We start from the raw sequence: 17,108 nt of genomic DNA, 5'->3' as shown, positions 1-17,108 counted from the left end.
TCATGAACTTCTCCTTTCCATTCACAACTTGGCTAACTGTTTGGTGCAAGAGGCCTCACTTTTGTCCTAGACATGCCTTTCTCACTAAACTTAATCACGTCCATAATTAGATGTAAAGTGAGAGACTTGTGACTATTCCTTTCACTTGAGCACGTGAGGTCATTTTAGGGTTACTATTTGGCCTAATTTCAGTGTTGTTGTGTCTTAGGGAATAGAAAGTCCCCAGGAGAGGGAGAGAGAAAAGAGAACAGTGTTGGTGGAGCAGTGAGAACATATACCATTAAGTTTGCTGTCTTACATGGGCATGGTTCATAGTTCCCAAAAACTATTTGTTTCACACAAAAAATACTGTTTTGAAACTGAAGAACTGGGAATGATGGCAACAATAGGTATGAATTGTGATATGACAGCAATTGGCTAGACCTGTGTGCCAGCTGTTTTTCTTAGATAATCTCTCTTCTAATTCATCACAATCCTTTCCTGGACCTCTTTACTAATTTGTATTATATACCTGGTCCCCAGATATTTGATTTTTTAATATCTGAAAGCTATTTGGAACCACTGGACTAATAGTGTGTGCCCCTGGATTTATAGAGGTCCTGGTCTTAATCCTCTAAACATTTGTTCTCTTCTCTGCTGGATGTGTCTACTTGGGTCAATAAAGAGAGAGAAGGTCTCCTTCTAGAGCAAGGATCTTAAAGCCTTGTAAAATAGAGGTAGTATTTCTCCCTGGGTCAAAGGATATGCATTATCCATTACAAAATATTTGGGTTCCTTAAGTTCTAGGTTCTACTCCAGAATCAAACCCACAGTGTATGCAGATGTCACCTGGCCCTCTTTGCATCTTTTAGGAGAAGTTGTGTTTAGGGAACAAGGGCAAGAAAATGCTGGTACTCTAGCCACTGCTTTTGCTGTGAGTAACAAAGTCCTTTGACTCTGACCCAGTCCTTTGACAGAAACCCAGTATCTTCTGCCACTATACATGAAACTGTGATAGGCCAACTTCTTAGCTTGCAAGAAGAATAGAATCTCATTCTTTGGTTTTTTAGAATCATGTTCTGCTGGTAGAGAAAGTGTGACTTAATAGCAAAGTAAATAAAACTTACTTATATTAGTCTGTTCTCATGCTGCTGATAAAGACCTACCTGAGACTAATTTATAAAGAAAAAAGTTTAATGCACTCACAGTTCCACATGACTAGGGAGGCCTCACAATCGTGGTGGAAGGCGAAAGGCACTTCTTACGTGGCAGCAGATGAGAGAAAATGAGAGCCAATGTGAGATTTATTCACTACCACAAGAATAGTTTGTGGGAAACCACTCCCATGATTCAAATACCTCCTATTAGGTCCTTTCTACAACATGTGGGAATTATGGGAGCTAACAATTCAAGATGAAATTTGGGTGGGGACACAGCCAAACAATGTCATTCTGCCACTGGCCCCTCCCATATCTCATGTCCTCACATTCCAAGACACAATCATGCCTTCGCAACAATCCCCCAAAGTCTTAACTCATTCCAGCATTAACTCAAAAGTCCACAGTCCAAAGTCTTATCTGAGATAACAAGAGTCCCTTGCACTTATGAGCCAGTAAAATCAAAAGCAAGTTAGTTACTTCCTAGGTACAATGGGGATACAGGCATTGGGAAATACAGCCATTCTGAATGGGAGAAATTGGCCAAAACAAAGGGTCTACAGGCCCCACACAAGTCCGAAATCCAGCAGGCCAGTCAAACCTTAAAGCTCCAAAATGATTTCCTTTGACTCCATGTCTCACGTCCAGGGCACGCTGATGTAAGAGGTGGGCTCTCATGCTCTTGGGCAGCTCCACCCCGTGGCTTCACAGGGTACAGTTTCCCTCTTGGTTGCTTTCATGGGCTGATGTTGAGTGTCTCTGGCTTTTCCAGGTGCATGGTGCAAAATGTTGGTAGATCTACTATTCTGGGGTCTGGAGGACGGTGGCCCTCTTCTTACAGCTCCACTAGTCAGTGCCCCAGTGGAGACTCTTTGTGGGGGCTTCAGCCCCACATTTCCCTCCCACACTGCTCTAGCAGAGGTAGGGCTCTGCCCTTGCAGCAGATGTCTACCTCCACAAGGGCCCTGCCCCTGCAGCAAACTTCTACCTGGATATCCAAGCATTTCCATACATCTTCTGAAATCTAGGCAGAGATTCCTATACCTTAACTTCTTGACTTCTGTGCAGCTGCAGGCTCAAACACCATGTGGAAGCTGCCAAGGCTTGAGGCTTGCACTCTCTGAAATAAAAGCTTGAGTTCAACATTGGCCCCTTATAGCCATGGCTGGGATGCAGGGCACCAAGTCCTGAGACTGCACAAAGCAGCAAGGCCTTGGGTACAGCCAATGAAACCATTTTTTCTTCCTAGGCCTCCAGGCCTGTGATGAGAGAAGCTGCCGTGAAGACCTCTGACATGCCCTGGAGACATTTTCCTCATTGTCTTGGTGATTAACATTTGGCTCCTCCTTACTTATACAAATTTCTGCAGCCAGCTTGAGGTTCTCCTCAGAGAATGTGTTTTTCTTTTTTATCACATTGTCAGGCTGCAAATTTTCTGAACTTTAATGCTCCGCTTCTTCTTGAAACATAAGTTCCAATTCCATATCATATCTTTGTGAATGAATAAAACTTAATGCTTTTAACAGTACCCAAGTCACCTCTTGAATGCTTTGCTGCTTAGAAGTTTCTTCTGCCAGATGCCCTAAATTATCTCTCTGAAGTTAAAAGTTACACAGATCTCTAGGGTGGGGCAAAATGCTGCCAGTCTCTTTGCTAAAACATAGCAAGAGTCACCTTTACTTCAGTTCCCAACAAGTTCCCCATCTCCATCTCAGTCCACCTCAACCTGCACTTCATTGTCCATATCACTATCAGCATTTTCGTCAAAACCATTCAACAAGTGTCTAGGAAGTTCCAAACTTTCCCACATCTTCCTCTCTTCTTCTGAGCCCTCCAAACTGTTCCAACCTCTCCCTGTTATCCAGTTCCAAAGTTGCTTCACAGTTTTTGGGTATCTTTACAGCAGCACCCCACTCTACTGGCACCAATTTACTGTATTAGTACATTTTCATGTTGCTGAAACAGACATACCCAAAATTGGGTAATTTATAAAGAAAAAGAGGTTTAATGGGCTCACAGTTCCATGTGGCTGGGGAGACCTCACAATCATGGCAGAAGATAAAAGGCACATCTTACATGGCAGCAGAGAAGAGAAAATATGAGAGCTAAGCAAAAAGGGAAACCCCTATAAAACCCTCAGATCTCATGTGGCTTATTTACTACCACAAGAATAGTATGTGGGAAACTGCCCCCATGATTCAATTATCTCCCACCTGGTCCCTCCCACAACATGTGGGAACTATGGGAGCTACAATTCAAGATGAGATTTGGGTGGGGAAACAGCCAAACCATATCATTATTAAAGTCAATGTTTAGGGGGTGGGTGCAGTGGCTCATGCCTGTAATCCCAGTATTTTGGGAGGCCAAGGCAGGTGGATCACTGGAGTCCAGAAGTTCGAGACCAGCCTGGCAACATGGCATAACTCTGTCTCCACAAAAAATACAAAAATTAGCTAGGCATGGTGGTGCGAACTTTAATCCCAGCTACTTGACGAGGCTGAGGCACCAGAATCACTTGAGCCTGGGAGGTTGAGGTTGCAGTGAGCCAAGATGATGCTACTGCACTCCAGCCTGGGTGACAGAATGAGACCCTGCCACAAAACAAAATGAAATGAAAAACAAAAACAACAACAATAAAGTCAGTGTGTAGGTATTTACATTTCAGTAATAGACTGCTAATGATTGATCTTTCTATTCTTGCTTATTTTAAATGTTGGTTATTAATAGGAAATGCAGTAGTTGTTTTTCTTGTATAGATTTGTTTTTGTTTTGTTAATCTTTAATAACAAAGGAGTTATTTAAAATATCAGCAGTTTTATTAAAAGGACTTTTTGATGGATTTAATTATGCACAACAATATATGCAGAGTTTTTTCTTTCAGGGTTTTAGAAATGTTATCAGAAGCTCTTTAATTTTTGCCTCAGTTTATCTTATACATCTAGGAGACTTCACTCATTGGTTGTTAATTTAATTGGCTCATGTTGAGAGACTTACAAGGAACTATGTTTTATTATTGACTTTTTTTTTGTTTGTAATTCTGAGCTCTTATTGCTAAAGGGAGGATCATTTTAAAGCCTTACTTAAACCTCTCTTTGGCAGCACTTTCTAGAGTATGAAATTTTTTTATTTTATGTAATCTGATTTCAGCATATCAAAGGTATCTTGCATAACCCATGAGCTGCTGTATCTCATGAATTTATCCTGTATTGGTGAACTTTCAGAGAATATATACTGAAGAACAGTTGTACTTTAGAAAGAAAAGAACAAGTATTCATTGTTTAAAACCTGAATCTTTCTATTTTTTACAGTCAGTGGCTTCTAAGTGGAAAAATTTTTAATGGAATTTTTACACATTATTATGGATTATACTTGCAGCTTCTCTTCCTGTTCCTTTCCACTAATGAACTTTATTTTCTAAGCTGGAAAATAAATAGAATTATGTACAAATAATTTTATGACTACAGCAAATTTATTGTTTATTATGTTCCAAGGTTAGGATGTGAGACCAGAAGTTAGAAAGCATTAAATCTATCATGTGAACAAAATAATTGAGAAGATTAGAAATAATACTAAAGACACTATTTCCCGTGTTCCTGCAATCTTATAAAAATATGATTATAGATTTAGGCTGCAGAATATGAATATGTGAAAGATACTTGTCCACTATACAGAGAAGTAATGATGGCCCCAGCTGCCTGTCTGGAGTGGCTGCTGCAAAGATGCTGCAGTAGGGGAGGCATGGCCAGGGCTGTGTGCTCTATGGAGCAGGTGGGATCTGGGAACAGGCAGGAGCCCCACCCTCTTCCGAGTTGGTGGGGTTGGAGCCCCATGCTTCCAGGAGCAGCTGCAGCTGTGGACCTGGGCATCCCTACACTCTTGGGGGCCCAGGAAGTCCCCCTACCCCAGCAGGCTTGGAAGTGCCTGCTCCTGCTGTCTGGCCTCACCCTGCTCACAGTGCCTGCTCTGGGATGGAGCAAAGCTGTGGCCAAGCCTGGGCACTGTTGTGACCTGGCTGGGTGTGCACACACTCAGGGTGGCGCTGACATGCCAGCCCCCTGCCACCGCATCCCTTTCCAGACTTTGGGACCAAGGAGCACTGGAGGGAGGCCGACAGGGTTGGGCTGAGGGTAGCTCCACATGGGCCTGCAGGTGACCCTCCACAGAAACAGCCTGTAGATGACATGATTGGTGGCAGCAGGAGGCAGACAGGCTCATGGGTGGAAAGGGGAAAGTCCCCATTGAAGCCCTACCTTCAAGACAGGGACAGCCTACAGCCTCAGGGCCGGGCTGTCAGTTACTGGTGGAGTTCACAGTGGGAGTGAAAACTTATGGTGCTTTTTCTGGGCCTGCCCTTGGACCAGTCAGCGCACACTTCCTTCCTTCTGAGCCTATGAAAAACCCCAGACCCAGCCAGACTCACACAGACATCAGACTACCAGCTACAGGAAGAAGCTACCCAATTTGAGTCTCTTTGACTCCTTGGGATGAGCTGCCTGCAGAAAGGAGCTACCCACTCTGGGTTTCCTGAGTGCTGTTCTGCTGCTCAGTAAAGCTCCTTTCTGCCTTCCCACCCTCCAGTTGTTTGTATACCTCATTCTTCCTGGACACGGGACAAGAACTCAGGGCCTGCCAAATGGCAGGACTGAAAAAACAGTAACACAAACAGGGCTGAAATGTGCCCACCCTCCACCCCCTTCACTCCCCATATTGTGGGCAATGAGAAGGAGAGAAGAGCTGTGGCCCTTTGGGGAGCCCATGCCTACAGGCTCCCTGAGCTAGGCTGTGAAGCCCCATTTGGGGGTCTGCAGTTTCTGGAGTCTCCAAGCTTTTGGGTGCCACTGGTTCCCCTCCTCCAGACACAGGTGCCCACAGTGGAAGCCACTTGCTGTGCATCAGATCCAGCCACTGGCTTGCCCAGAGCCGGTGCCTGTGCTCGTGCCTGGAGCTGCCCGCCCTGCTACATCAGCCAGTGTGCTTGGCTGTGCGCAGTGGCTGGACTCCACGCTCACTTGTTCATGCACCACTTGCTGCTCCGCATCTGACTCATCCTTGGCAGGTGTGGGATCTGTGCTGGTAGTGCATGGTGAGCGTGGCCTGCCAGGTTGAGTCAGTGGAATGAGCCCAGCAGGCCTCAGCAAAACTCGGGTAATGGCACAACCAATGACAGAGGTTTCTGGCTGGAAAAGTGACACACAAACAATAAGCAACAGTAGTACTTATCTGCACTAGAGATGAAGTGTTATGAGCTTTTTGACAAATAAAAATTATGCAGCATAAATACTCAGCATCTGTGTCTTTATCAGTGTCAGGAATTTTCATGTATAAGGAAGAGTGGTTCAATCTAATTATGAATATCCTTGGTAACTATGGTTGCCATCCTATCAAAGATGACTTGCTATATGGTGACTATGTGACCAGAGTGTTTTGATATGCTGTTTCTGTGGGTTGCTGGAAAACAATTGCTTTTCCCTTATTGATAGAACAGCAAGAGTAATAATGGTCCCATAAGAATCTGTCTTCATATTCTTAAAAAGTGGAGTCATGATAAAAGAAGGTTGGATTCAAGGAATAACTGTATACAAAATGTCAACAGATTTAGGAAACACAGCGCTAATATTTTGTGTCCATAATGTAATCAAAACATATCAAATATGTTACAAATATCCTATTATCTTCTGAACAAAGCTTGCCTTCTGTTTAAAGATACTGACATTGAACATATCTTAGTTGATCAAGGTGAATTTTCTGACAATATTTACATAAAATTAGAAATAGAGTTGGGCTGCTGAATATAGAACATATTTTCTTTTTGTTTAAAATGAGGATGACAGTATATATTCCTGAGCTACAATGGATCTTAAACACCTGCCACCACTAATACCACAGCAACAAAACAAACCAACAATAAACAAACATGTTGATTTCCTTCTTTGTATTATGGTAGTTACTTTGCTCATTCCCATGTATCTGATTTTTAGTCTTAGATTTTTAGTGTAATATTTTTTAAAATTTAAATATATAATTGAAGTTTAATGTACATGGGGAAAAGTACACAAATCATACATATAGAGTGAGAAATTTTTATGAAGTAAACATAATCCATGTTTACAGTATGTATCCATGTTTATCTGCTACCCAGATAAAGTAGTAATACCTTACTGCCTGCATCTTGGAAGACACCCTCTCTCAGCGCGTCAGAAAGTCGTACATAGTCACCACCCAGTAGTTCTGATACATGCCATCATAAATCATACATAGTTGAAATCATACTAATTATACTCTTTTGGAAAAAACTGGCTTCTTCCTCTCTTTATGTTTATGGAATTCAACTCTTTACTTGCATGTAGCAGTACTTTGTTCATTCTCCTTCCTTCATTGTATAGCTGTACCACAATTAACCTATTCATTCGATTATTTATTTATAAATTACCCAGTCTCAGGTATTTCTTTATAGCACTGCTAAAACAACCTAACACAGAAACTGGATATATAACATCAATTATAATTTATAAAGAGAAGAGGTTTATTGGGTTCTTGGTTATGCAGGCTGTACAGGCATGGTATTAGCATCTGCTTGGCTTCCAGGCAGGCCTCAGAGAGCTTTTGCTCATGGCAGAAGGTGAAACAGAGCCTGCATGTCACATGTGGTGAGAGCAGAAGCAAGAGAGAGCAAGGGGAGGTGCCGTGCACTTAAACAACCAGATCTTGTAAGAACTCATTGTCGTCAGGATGGCACCAAGGAGATGGTGCTAAACCATTCATTGGAAATATGCCCCCATGATCCAATCACCTCCCACTGGGCTCTACCTCCAAAATTGAGGATTACAGTTCAATATGAGGTTTGGGAGGAACAAATACCCAAACTCTATCATCCAGTGTTTATATATGGGTACATAAGTTTCTAAAATTTTAGTTTTGTTCCATCTATTTGTTTATGCTTGTACCAATGCCACATTGTCTTAATTAATGTAAAGAGTATATACTTGTTAATGTTCCTAGTGAAGATTACCTTTTTTGTTCTTGACTCTTGCATGTCCCATAAAGTTCAGAACCAGTTTTTAGTATCTACTACAAAAAATACCTCCTGGGATTGTTTATTTGAGTTACATTAAATTTTTAGACTAATTTGGGAAGAACTGACTCTTTATAATATGAATCTACCATTAAAGTGTTACATACCTTTATTTATGTTTTTTATATCTCTGTGTATGGGTGTATGTTGATATTTTTGCCTTGCTCATCTATTGTTAGCTTTATTTCTATTTATTTGGGACTTTTAGATAGCATTATAAAAATTAAATGTTTAAAGTTTCATTTTCTAGTTATATATAGCCAATATAAAAACTACAACTGATATTTTATATCAATTTTGTGTTCAGCAACCGTGTTCAATTTTCTTATTTCCTATAGTTTAATCTGTAAAATTTTTGTATTTTCTACATATAAAGCTATGTCATAAGCAGACACTGCTTTGTGGTTTTCATTGATTCTTCTACTATTATATACATTTAAAAGTTTTAGTACATCTTCTATTCTTTTAGTACACTAGACCATATTAGACATATAAAAAGTTAAAAACCATGAACAAACACAGAAAATATGTTTTTGAAATCACTTATAATCCCTTCCACAAGCCAGTTATTAAATTTGTGGCATCTCCAGACATTATAGTTTAACATTGGATCATAAAGGACAAAATTTTAAAAATACTATTTCCATTTAGTAGTATCCCATGAACACTTTTCCATGACAATAAATATTTTTCTGCACAAAATTGTTACTAGTGAACGTATTTGTTTTCAAATATTTTGCTCTTATAAACAACACTGCATATAAAAGACTTGTGGATGGGCCTTTGGCTGCTATGTATTTTTTGGACATAATTTCCTTAGGTGAAATCCCTAGAAGTAGATATTCTTAGTCATAATGTATAGGCTTTTGAAATTTGTTTCCAAATTGCCTTCTAGAAGTGCTGTGTAAATTCTCATTCACACCAGTAGTATACAAAAGTTCCTGTTTGCAAACACCCTGGCTTCTGTTGATGTTCACCCTTTGTTGTATGAAATGTTTTTCATTTTTTCCTATCAGTTGAAACTAAAACCCTGTAGCCTTTTATGAACTAGTGGTTTCATGAAAATATTTTACCTTTTTTTTTTAAAAGAAATCATTCTCCTCGCACTTTCTATTTTCCATTCCTCTTACCTTTTCTTAAAATTGCAGGATTTTCAAATTAGAATATCTAATACACTTCTCCACATTTACACAGGAGAAAACAAGCCTGGAAGATTAAGTGATTTGTCAACTACTGACCAGCTGACACCTTTCCAGATTTATTTCCCTGCATCTGATTAATCCCATTGTCTTTGAAAAGATACTGTTTTTCAAGACTTTAAAGAGGATTACTATTGTTTTTTGGTAGACAGACTAGAACTCATTATCTAATAACAGGATTATAACATAGTCTTATTTATCATGTTCTTATCTCTCATGACATTATGTGAACAGAACTATCACTTTAACAAAAAGTCATTAATAGATTTCTGTGTAATAGATAGGTGGTAGTAAGCCATCAATAAATGGCAGTTCTTACTCTTATTTGAAATAAAAAGATCCTGAAATTATATTATTATTACAGGTGCATGGCTATCCATTGGTCGTGTATTCTATTCTTTGTAGATTGACAGTTACTTATACTTGTTCACTGTATTTTAAAAGCGATTCAGCCTGCAACTTAAGTGGTTTATAATTGTAAGGGTCAATAGAATATATTGAAAGATTTTTGGATTAGTGAAAACTTGGAGTTTAGTTGGCCTTTTTATTTTCTCTCTCTCTCTCTCTCTCTCTTCCCTTTTCTTCTTCCCAGGTCTCTGCCAGCACCCTGAAATTTCTACATTTGTAAAACAATTTGCCATTGATATTTTCTCTCATTTGCTTCATCTCTAAAGGAAGAGGTAGTAGAAACCACCACTGTCTTTTTGCAGAAGTTTAAATGGAGGTGTGAAAATTCATGCTTTCTGGGTTCCCTTCCTCTCATATACCTCAGAGAAGAATGGTAGCCACTTAGTCTTAAGAAAGTTTAGAGCCTTAGTGCAACAGTTTAGAATAATCTAATTTTTTTGTTTGTTTTTAAAGACTTTGTTGTTGTACTCTATTTCTATTCTTCATTCTTGAAATCCCCTTCCCCCTACCTCTGTTCTCCAGCCCCACCTCCTACACAGTAATGGGTGTTTTGCTGAAGTGATCAAATGAGGGTTATCTGTTGCACAAACACTCATATATGAAAAGTTAACAAAATAATGCCCTGGCTTCCTAATCCCTATTACTACCACTAATTAAGATTCCAGTGAATGCCTCTTCGGATTTGAGGTTTATCACAAGTAATCTGACAAAGTTTCATTTACACAAGTACTGTGGAAATGTAGCTTGTCCTTTTGTAAATTGTTATTATGAAGGGGTACATTAAGACTAAAATTTTCTTAAGTTCATACATCTCGTATAACTGGCTCTGGGAAATCACTGAGTGCTCAAAAGAGTTATGAATTGAATTCACTGTAAATGCTAGATTAGAATAATTTTTATAGTAACAGATGTGGAAGATGTCTATTTGGCCTTTTTAAAAAAACTTTATAGGTTATACACAAAATAAATATTGACAATTTGACCACTTTACATTGTATACTTTATATACGAAACAAAAATGCTTTAACTTCTTCATACAAAAAATAAAATTTATACTGTTCTGAAGTCAGTGGTTCCCTGATCATATTTTTTTACTCTGAGTATCATGATCAATGTCCCTTTTGTGTGCTGAGTATTTGAAACTTTAATTTGGAAAAGAAAAATATACTTCTTAGACATTAGTTTTATGGTAATTATAATGAAGCTGGACATAATTGCATATTTATACTTCATTGTAAATCAACAGCTTCCTAATATTCTTAAGAGTGTTCCTTTTTTTTTTTTTTAAAACAGCAGCATTTTGTTAACCTTAATCAGAGCCTGACGTGTGTTTCTTCTAAATGGCATCTGATGTGGTATCTCTCCTCAGTCTCTGTGGTTTCCTGTTTTTTTCATACATAGAGAAACACTTTTTGAGGTATTAAGCCTCATATTTTTCTTCTTTTAATGGTACCTGAAACCTAAACTCTCTTATAAATACAGCATAGTGTTGTCAACCTGTCTCACCATTAATTTATGCCACTTCCCACAGACTACTTCTCTGGAATCCCTCCAGCCCTTGCTGTATATCCATCACCCAGCTAGCATGTCCTTACGTACCCCACTCTAGATTCTTTAGCATTACAGGTTTTACTTCTGTCCCTAAAGTGTGATCTTCAAAGACAAAGATGTTATCTTTATTTCTATAATTGTATTTCCCCAACAGTGCCTTGTTTTAGCAATGAATAGGTATAGTAGGCTCTCAAAGTGTTGTCTCTAGAGCAGCAGCAGCAGCAGCAGCCTCAGGGAACATTTTATAGCTGTCAATGTTCAGGACCCACCCCAATGCTACTGAATCATAATATCTTGGGTTGAGGATCAGGCTATGTTAACAAGCCCTTCAGATAATTTGGATGCATGCTGAAGTTTGACAAACACTGCTATAGAAAATTATTGAATGAATATGAAAGTTGTACCTTTATGGTGATATCTCATTGAAGAGGATTGATATAGAATGGGGCCAGGCACAATTTAGTTTATTCTGCCTGAGTCTTGTATTTCAGAGATACTGGTAAAGGAAACCTAAGATTTAAGTATTTGCTATCTTATAAGAGGATGTTATCTTATAAGAGGGACGGCTTTTATGCTATTCTGTTGTAAAAATTGTAGTTTAAGTTTTTAAAACTGAATGATTTCTTTCTTCTGCTGAATTAGGAATAGGCATTATTCTGAAGCAGGAAGGTTAACTAAGAAATGCATCCTGGGTGTCACTAATTTTCATGGTGGGAAAGAGGGTAGGTGAGTTGGAAACTGGTCAGGTGGGGATAGGTTGAGAGACGTTTCCCTAGTTACCATTCTGTGCTCTTCTAAATTTTTTGAATCATGTAACTGCATAACATGTTAAAATTTTGTCGAATGATAATCAGTCAGAATAAAGTAATAAATATTGAATAAACTCCCATGATATAACCATTGTGGTTGGTTTAAAAATTAAGTTTTTCTTTTGTATTAATATGAAAAGTTAGATAACATATGTTTTTCATCTCTGCAGAAAACATCAGGGTTGTGGCAGAAATGTCTCGATGGCTTTCTACCTTAGCCTTCTTGAATTGGTTGATACATATTACTCATTTGTGCAATGAATAAAGGATTTCTGTTATTATATGGACCCATCATCTTATGACTGTTTTTAGAAAATGAGAATTAAATATTGATTCATTATTAAATAACCTTGTATACACACATGAAGAGGTCATGACACATAAGACTTTGACCTAATACCTTTTTTCAGATATGTTTCTATAGCTATCTTGATAGCCTAGGACTGTTTGAGAGAAAATTAATTTAAATTTTTGTCATATTTTTAGCAAATGCAAAATAATTGAGTTAAACAGAACCCACTACATTTGTTCTGAAATATGAACAATATTCTCAAATATTTGTCTGGTAGTACAAATACAATTATATTAATTTTATTATTGAATTTTGCTGCTTCAAAGGGAGGTATTTCTTAAATGATACTTGATTCAATTATTTCCCTTTTTTTCCACCTTGCACAGAACTATCGTACCATGGAAAGTATTCAGACAGTGCCTTCATGAGGTCCACCAAATTAGCTCTGGCCTGGAAGCAATGGCTCTAAAATCAACAATTGATTTAACTTGCAATGATTACATTTCAGTTTTTGAATTTGATATTTTTACCAGGCTGTTTCAGGTAAGTTTATACTTGCTTAGTCTATCCATTCCCTTCTTCTCTCTCCCTGTCTTTTCTCTCTGTTTCTCTCTCTCTCACACACACACACATAAACAAACATATGGAAAATAGTGTCATTCCTATTAGTCTGTAATTTTATTGGTATGTTTGGTCATTGTTAAAAGTTTAGAGCCATTTGGCTTAAGTTTGGAGTTATCAGATGCTGTGAGCCTGGTGGCTGCTTGTTAGCTTTGAGAGGATCCATCCAAAAGAGCTTTGTTTTAAACTCTCTACTTAGTTTCTTACTTTATTTTGTTGATCTTTTAGCACAATGATGGATAGAATGCAACAACTGGAGGTGGGCATTTGCCAGCTAGATCTAAAATCTTTCCCTTTGCCTTCTGTGTTTATTAGGTCAAAAGGGAAATAGTAAACTTAGAAATATCAGACTGTTCTGTATAGGACAGAACTGTGTCCTGTACTTATTTTGTAAATTGCTTTGCACATTCAACCATGTGTAATGAACATTTTTCAAAGTCAATAAATATTCTTCATCAGTTCCCTTGTCATATTCATTCAAAATAGTATGTCAGTATTAACAAAGCTCTCTTTTGAAAAATTTAGGTCTTTTCCCACATTTTCTCTAATGTAAACAACTTTAAGATGAACATTTTTGTTGTGCTTATTGTTTTTCCCTTTAAATTATCTTCCATAATTGTTTTCACATAGCAAATTAGAAGAAGGTAGCGTTATATGGATACTATCATTTTCTTCTTTTGCATGCCTTAATGGAATTATCTTAAACATGAAGACTTGAAATTTGTGTTTTGAGTTTGACTCTGCCACTAAAATGTGTATCATCTGTGGGATTCAGTTCAAGTAGTCACAAAATAAAAATTTTCTGCTTAACATTTTTATGATTTGGTAACATAAATTATATAGTAAATGAGGTAAATTGATCAGACTGGGCTTACTTATGTTCTGATATTAATTTTTATCATTTTAATCTGAAGTAACATTGATTCTCTTTGAAACATGCTTTCAACAAATATCGAGTATAATGCTGATTTCATGTTTTTCATGTTACATGAACTTTACTTCTCTGATTTATAATTTTGCTTGGCACTAGCTAGCAAGGATTGGATGACTGGTTTTGTAATAAAAACCACAATGCACAGGATTAGCTTTTAATTTATGAAGGAACCCATTAATAGAAGAGAGATTAACTCCTGTCAACAATACATATAGGATGTGAAACCCCGCCTCTACTAAAAATACAAAAAATTAGCTGGGCGTGGTGACGAGCACCTGTAGTCCCAGCTACTTGGGAGGCTGAGGCAGGAGAATGATGTGAACCCGGGAGGCAGAGCTTGCAGTGAGCTGATATTGTGTCACTGCACTCCAGCCTGGGCAACAGAGCGAGACTCTGTCTCAAAAAAAAAAAAAAAATACATATAGGATATATTTCACTTCATTACAATTACAGAATCATAATTCTACCTTCTACATAGGGTAAGCAATTACATAAATCACTGATGAAAGTGTGCTTTTGATTATTTTAAATTTTTTAAATTCATGATTATTCCCTTGGTGTATGTATTATAGTTTGACAGTTTATGTTTTTTCAAAGATTTTAAGATATATTTTAGAAAAAAAAGTTATCTGATACTGGTCAGTTTATAATGGAACCTCTCCTTTCTTTAAAGGTTTCTGATAATTTTACAGAATATCTTATTTATTTAACATGATACAAAGACATTCTAAATAGTAAGAGCTTTGCTTCTTCACCTTGTCAAGGAAGAGAGTAAAAGTAATCTTCCTACATTAAACCTAACTGCTCATTCTAGGAAGTGAGTATATTTTTTGTGGTGAGCCTGGATGACTTTTTACTGTGGGTATTAAATGCTAGAATTCCTTGCAGTTATATATTGAAAGTATGAGGGCAACTTAATGTTGGTTAAACAATTACCTAAACTGCTATTTAATATGTGGACATATTTTCTTATAAGCTATTTTACTTTAAAACAGCACAAGTCAACCTTAATACTCTAAGGAAATATATCTTATTTACTTTCACTGGGATGGGAAAAGAAAGGGCTATTTTTAAGTCAAGCTACTGTGAAAAGTTTTATATCATGAAATGAAAATCTTACCTGGGCTAGGGAATGCCTAATCATTTTAAAAACATGATTACAGAAGCAGCTGAAGAACTCTTGTTAGCCCCTGTGTATTTCTGAGATTCATCATTCCGTTTATTTCTATGCTGTAATCAAATGCTTTGAATATAATCGTATGTGTGCCTTAAAATATGATAAAATTGGTTCTGTTTATAGAGAAGTAGATGGTTTAACTTTTGCTGATCTTTTATTTTTATACAACTTTAAAAATTAAGTGATTTTCTTAAATGTATTATATTTATTAAATCCTTACATTTATATATTCTGTATGAAAATATGTTTTGCTAATACTGTGTGACTGCGGGAACATACATTCAGCTATAGCCATGATATTAGTAGTTAATTGGCAGTGACTTCTTCTGACTAAATTATTGGGAGTGGGGTATTTAGCAGAAAGGGAACTGAAGGTGAGCAAGGTACACTTAGAATTTGGGGTCTGAAGTAGAGAAACTAGCAGAAGAAGGAGCCAGTGGGGGGGCAGGAGATGAAGTTGAGAATTGCAGAGGGAATGAAAGAAGTAAAAATGTTTGCTTCCTCTTGGCTTTCATTCTTATATGCAGGCAGAACCTGAACAAATACTTGGGAGTCACTGGAGGGATCTTACTGTGGTCACCTTCCTCATTTCCTCTTCTTCCTTCTTTCCTTTTCTTTATCCTTCTCTTTTCTTTCAAAGTCACTTAGAGATGCTGGAATCCGCACATGCTAATATTAGTCCTGGAAAGAAATTATAGGGATTTTGCTTCTCCCTTCCTTCTCCCTGGGGCTGTTGTTCCCCTTTTCCTCTATATCCCCACTGTTAGAAAAAAAGGGGTCACTGAGAAATGGGGCACTACATTTGGGGGTAGCAGGATAAGGACGGAGTATTTTAGTAGAATATCCTAGTGACTATGGAATGTGTAGCATCAGTGGAATAGTGAGGAAAATCAAAGAAGAGGAAAGTCCTCAGTTGTAGCAAAGAATTATAGAGAGTGTCTAGGCAGACCAGCCAAGGACCCTCTTCCAACTTAAGTTGTAAGTCAGTAACTGGCTCTTCTTGAAAATAGTAGCATTTGGGAGAATGGAGGGACTTGTCTCCTTTATTCACTTCATTAATTTCTATAGTCATTTAAAAGTTTCTAGATAATTTTATGTTCTTGTACACACAAAAATTTCTTCAATCTGAAAAACAAAATAAAAAAAAGTTACTCTCCAAAGCACTTTGTTTTGCCTTTTTTAAGCCAGTAGTTGTGGAAATACTTTAAAAAGAAAAAGCACATAAGTACTACATGTTTCTGTTTTGAATGGGCTGCATACCAGGAAAACAATACACAGACTCATTCTATTACATAAATATTTTTGCAATTAGAAGCTGGCCCTCTGGATTATGTACTAAGAAATAGTTGCTAAATACTGTAGCAGTTGGCTCAAAACTCCAACTTAACTTTTTTACTTGTATTTTGATCTGTGCATTGGTGCTCTATAAAGTTTAGCATTTTTTTTCAACCACTCTTCCACTAATTTGTGTGGACTTTAATGGAAGTGACCCAAATATTTGTTTGGTATTTCTTTCATCCTTGTCCTTCATAGATGGGTAGAACAAAGCAAAACAAAAACTAGGGTCTAGAATAACAGTTATTGCTCAGTTTTTTAAAATATATGCTGACATTTTCCAAGTAATGTTTAATGCAGTTTTTAGTCATGCATTAGGAAGAAAATTAAAAACATGCATTTTTTTTCAACCTCTCGTATTATTATTCTCTAGAGCGCCTTTCTTGCCCAATTAGGTATTTTAGTGTGATGGGGAAATACCCCAAAGATTTTTCTTGTTATGTTGAAAAAGGCTAAAAAACTTCATTATTACTAAATCATTCTTTGTTATCCTCATCTCAAGGGATATAATCCTTGCAGAATTCTGCCTTGTAAATTTGTAACTTGCTTAACAATAATGAGGAACAAGTCTCAA

General features: G+C 37.5%; 1 protein-coding gene across 18 annotated transcripts in view; it reads left to right on the top strand.

Moving 5' to 3' along the window:
* CBLB (Cbl proto-oncogene B) overlaps positions 1-17,108 on the top strand; it is a 211,710-nt gene that overhangs the window by 104,915 nt on the left and 89,687 nt on the right. For all 18 annotated transcript variants that reach the window (XR_010132892.1, XR_010132893.1, XM_063703996.1 and 15 more), the window contains exon 5: positions 12,854-13,010. Coding sequence is in view for 16 of the 18 variants with exons in the window: in XM_063703996.1 (XP_063560066.1) it covers positions 12,854-13,010 (157 nt within the window). In the remaining 2 variants the exon portion in view is untranslated. The remainder of the gene's footprint in view (positions 1-12,853; positions 13,011-17,108) is intronic.

The sequence above is a fragment of the Gorilla gorilla genome, chromosome 2 (genome assembly GCF_029281585.2).
Source record: "Gorilla gorilla gorilla isolate KB3781 chromosome 2, NHGRI_mGorGor1-v2.1_pri, whole genome shotgun sequence".
NCBI lineage: Eukaryota > Metazoa > Chordata > Mammalia > Primates > Hominidae > Gorilla > Gorilla gorilla.
Note: the sequence above shows the minus strand (reverse complement) of the source record. Positions and strands in the feature narration are given on the sequence as shown.